Raw genomic sequence first — 4,330 nt, forward strand, 5'->3', positions numbered from 1 at the left:
GGGGGGGGGGGGGGGGGCGGCTCCCTCCTGAAAGTTTTCCTTCATTCTCAGAGACTGAAAGTTTGAACAAATAAAGTCTGACCTGTTGTTGAAAGTTAATACTTTTTATTTTTATTTCAGCATTGATCAGTTTGGTTATTGTTTAATATTTTGGTTCCCAAAAACTTCTAATTTCTTCAAAACATTCTGTCAGTTTATTGAAACAAAACAAGAGAAAATAAAAACAAAATACTGTTTTTTGTTTTATTTAGTATTTGAAAAAGATGAAATTTTCAGAAGTTAGAGACTGATTCTGACTGTGGTTCTGAACTGAAGACCCAAAGAGGAAAATACAGAGTCCTGGTTCTCACCATCCGGCCCCCGGTGTGTCTCTGCTGCTGCTGGTTGTGGTGGTCGAACATGGCCGAGTCCAGTGACAGCCCCCTCCTGGACCAGTACTTGCTAGAGAACATCATCATTGCTGGCTGCATGCGCGGTATTGGTTCCGGTCCGCCTTCCTTCATCACGTGGGCCGAAGCCATGGGGAACCAGTGGGTGTAAGAATACCAGGGCTCCAGGGTGACGCTTTCCTGCTGCCGCTGCTGAGGGTCCAAAACCCGGTCCGGATCCATTTAAATACTGATAGAAGAGGGGAGAGGGGTGCATCTCCCACTGAGGGAGAGGATGCTCTATCCAATGGAGGGAGGCTCCACCCACATGTTGAGGGACCAGAGGCTCCACCTACCAATGGGACCACACCCACTGGACCAAGCTAAATGGAGGAAAGGCTCCGCCCACTTCGGCTTCATTAAAACAGGAGGAGCGACACACTGACTGTTGTTCATACAGGAATAATCTGAATCAGAACCATGTGGATAATTCTACAGGTGGTGGTCTTGGAGCTCCAGAACTCACTTCAAGACCCCACCTTCTGTGGATCATGTGGCTCCGTACATTAGATCAATAATCAGCATCTCTACCCTTGATGTCAAACATCTGACATTAGACCACGAGCTGTGAGTAAGATGACATCATTACGGTGAGCCAATCAAACATCAGCCTGACTGCTGCTGAATGTTCTGCAGAAGAGGAACATCCTACAGGAATAGAACTGTGGGAGTAGATGGACCTATTGGAAGATAGTGCTTTCCTACCAGAGAACATTCTAAAGGAGAACATCCTGAGTGAATGAGTCCTCGAGGCTCAGTGAGACTAACCTGTATAAATAAAGGTTGAATCCTAAAGGAGAACGTCCTGAAAGAGAACGTCTTAAAGGAGAACAATCTACAGGAGAACATTCTGACTCCAGGCCTTCTGAATGTCTTCTCTTTTTTTCTGTACCTAAACATTTTCAGAGAAATCTTTTGAACTTTGACCTCCTGCAGACAGAAAAAGGCTCCTAAACTCAAAACAAAATTTAGGGTTTTGCCGACACATAAGTTAAAGAACCCAATTCTAATTGGATCTATGGGCTCTTTATGTCACAAAGACAAAATTTGTTTCCATTTTGTTAAATTCATTAAAACAAGCTTGAAAAACTAAAGACAGGACTTTAAGGTTCTTCAGCAGATCACCAGGATCTGCAGAGAATGCTTTGAAGAAGCAGGACCTCCTCGAACCTCAGCAGGTTTAACACAGAAACAAACTAAACAAAGAACAGAACAAAAACATCAAAAGAACTCTGAAACGTTCTTTAAGGAACCTGCAGAATTCCTGACATGAACTTTTTTTTATGAGTTCAGACTAAAAATTTAACTTGCAGCTCATTAGAAACCAACATTTATTCTGGATTTTCACCGTTTATATATTTTATAAATTACATTTATTTTTCCTATGCTGTGAATAACAAAAGGAACCGAGGGTTTTAAGTACAGGTTTGGACCCCCGCCTCCCCCTTTCTCCTGATGTTCTCCTGACAGTGAGGAGGAGCAGCAGCTTCTGCAATAAAACCCTGAGGAGGCCGATAAGCAGCTGCAGATATCGGCTCCAATTTCCTGCTGAAGAGGAAATGAAAGAGGCATCTGCAGTGGACCCGCTTTGTTCTGGTTCTGAAGAAGCTTTATGAGCAGATGGCAGGTGATAACGACGTCTAGCCCGACTCCTGATGAGACGTCCATCACTTCCATGAAAGCAGCTGACATTTCAGCTGTGACATTTCAGCAAAGATTAAACGGAAACCAGTTTCACGTTAATGTGAATGGAGCCGAAACTGGAGTCCAGTTTTCAACATAACTCCGCATTGGGCCAAGGTCCAAACAAAGGAGAGGCAGTCAGAAGTTTACGTCCACTCGTCTTGACAGTCAGATTGCGTTTGAGTCTTTTCACAATATTCATGATACCGTCTTTTTTCCAGCAAACAGTTTCAATTTTTATTTATTCTGGATTTTCTCTGATCAGCACAGGGTCAGAATTATACATATGGGCTCAAATATAGCCACGTTCACCTCAATTTGTTACTAAGAGGTGCTGAATGTTCTAGGTCTTTAACATGGGTTTGTTCACTTCCTGTTAGTGATCATGATGGACTGCAGTTTCACTTTGCTGGCATAAAAAGGATTTGTTTGACAGGACTCATTAGTCTGACCAATGCTTTGTTCCCCTCAGATGGAAGGAACCAGCACGGCTCAAGCCTGTCATGAACTGGAACTTGCAGGAACACCAGAACTCTTGTCCACCAGCGAGGTCAGGTTTACCATACCATTTTATTTATAGAGCACTTTAAACAGCGACAACGCCAACCAAAGTGCTATACAAACAGAAACAAACAGGTACAGCACACAGCAACATACAACATAACGAAAAATCAAAATATAGAAACAAAAACATAGCGGATAGTAACATAATGATTAGCACAGTGTGATGCATACATATTCAGCAACAGTTCATACATTGTTGAAAGCCAGGGAATAGTAGTAGGTTTTTAAGCGGGATTTTAAAACTGTGGCCTGCCTGACAAGCAGAGGTAACTCATACCATAGTCTAGGGCCTGCAATAGAGAAGGCCCTGTCACCTGTGAGCTTAAGACGGGTTACAGGAACTGAAAGAAGCAACTGGTCCGCAGACCTCAGAGAACGCGGGGGACATACGGCTGCAGCAGATCAGCGAGATAGAAGGGGGCAGAACTGTTCAGTGATTGAAAAACATACAGAAGGATTTTGAACTGGATTCGAAGGTGAACCGGTAGCCAGTGCAGGGAGGCCAAAACTGGTGTAATGTGCTCTCTTTTGCCTGTACTGGTTAAAAATAGGGCTGCAGCATTTTGGACCAGTTGTAGTCTGGTAATGGAGGTCTGACTGATACCAAACAGGAGCGAGTTGCAGTAATCGAGTCTGGATGTAATGAATGCATGTATTACTGTCTCCAGGTTATTTTTGGACAATATGGGCTTCAGCTTAGACAGACGCCTCAGCTGGAAAAACAGGATTTAACAATCATGGTTTACATGACTGTTAAGTTTCAAGGAAGGGTCCATTATCACTCCCAGATTAGTGACTGTTTCTCTAACGGGGCTAGAGCAGAAAGGTCAATGCAGTGGTTGACGATCGTGTCATTGGGAGGGAACAACATGACTTCAGATTTCTTCTCATTGAAACTTAAGAAATTTAAAGCCATCCAGTCTCTGATGTCAGCCAGGCAGTCAAGCAGAGGTTGAATAGAGCGTGTACCATTGTGTCTTAGGGGGAAGTAGATTTGACAGTCATTGGCATAGTGGTGAAAGGGTATGTTGTGTTTCCAGAAAATAGCACCAAGCGGCAGCAGGTATAAAGAGAATAAAAGGGGACCCAGGATGGACCCCTGCGGAACCCCCCATTTAAGCTCTGCCGCTGCAGAACTAAACTCCTTGATAGAGACACAAAAGGATGTCAGCGAGGTAAGATCTGAACCAACTGAGGGCTGACCCTGTGATGCCCACCCACTGCTCCAACCTAGCAATGAGGATCTCATGGTCGATGGTGTCAAAGGCGGCTGTGAGGTCCAACAGGACAAGCAGCACAGAATCACATGTATCTGTGGTTAAGAAAATGTCATTAAAGACCTTCAGCAGGGCAGTTTCAGTGCTGTGGAGAGGTTTAAAGCCAGATTGAAATAGCTCTAAGATGGCGTGGCCCTCCAGGAAGCACTTCAACTGGGACTCGACTATTTTCTCCAGGAGTTTAGAAACAAATGGGAGTCTGGAGACAGGCCGGAAGTTGGATACGACTGAAGGGTCAAGGTTTTTTTTTTTTTTCAGGAGAGGCTGGACAGCAGCATGTTTAAAGGATTTTGGCATGCCAGTGGATAAACTACTGTTTACTATGGCAAGAATGGACGGACCTAGAGTAGGTAAACCCTAATTCCGTCAAGGCGCTGG

General features: G+C 44.1%; 1 protein-coding gene across 1 annotated transcript in view; it reads right to left on the bottom strand.

Annotated features, from left to right (window-relative positions):
• The window catches only part of tph2 (tryptophan hydroxylase 2 (tryptophan 5-monooxygenase)), a 10,494-nt gene extending 9,909 nt beyond the window's left edge, over positions 1-585 (bottom strand). Inside the window, exon 1 of the mRNA XM_037683309.1 lies at positions 351-585. Within this exon, the coding sequence (XP_037539237.1) occupies positions 351-521 (171 nt within the window). The 5' untranslated portion in view covers positions 522-585. The remainder of the gene's footprint in view (positions 1-350) is intronic.
• Positions 586-4,330: the final 3,745 nt, after the last annotated feature.

Source organism: Nematolebias whitei, chromosome 10, assembly GCF_014905685.2.
Source record: "Nematolebias whitei isolate Nwh7 chromosome 10, NemWhi1, whole genome shotgun sequence".
NCBI lineage: Eukaryota > Metazoa > Chordata > Actinopteri > Cyprinodontiformes > Rivulidae > Nematolebias > Nematolebias whitei.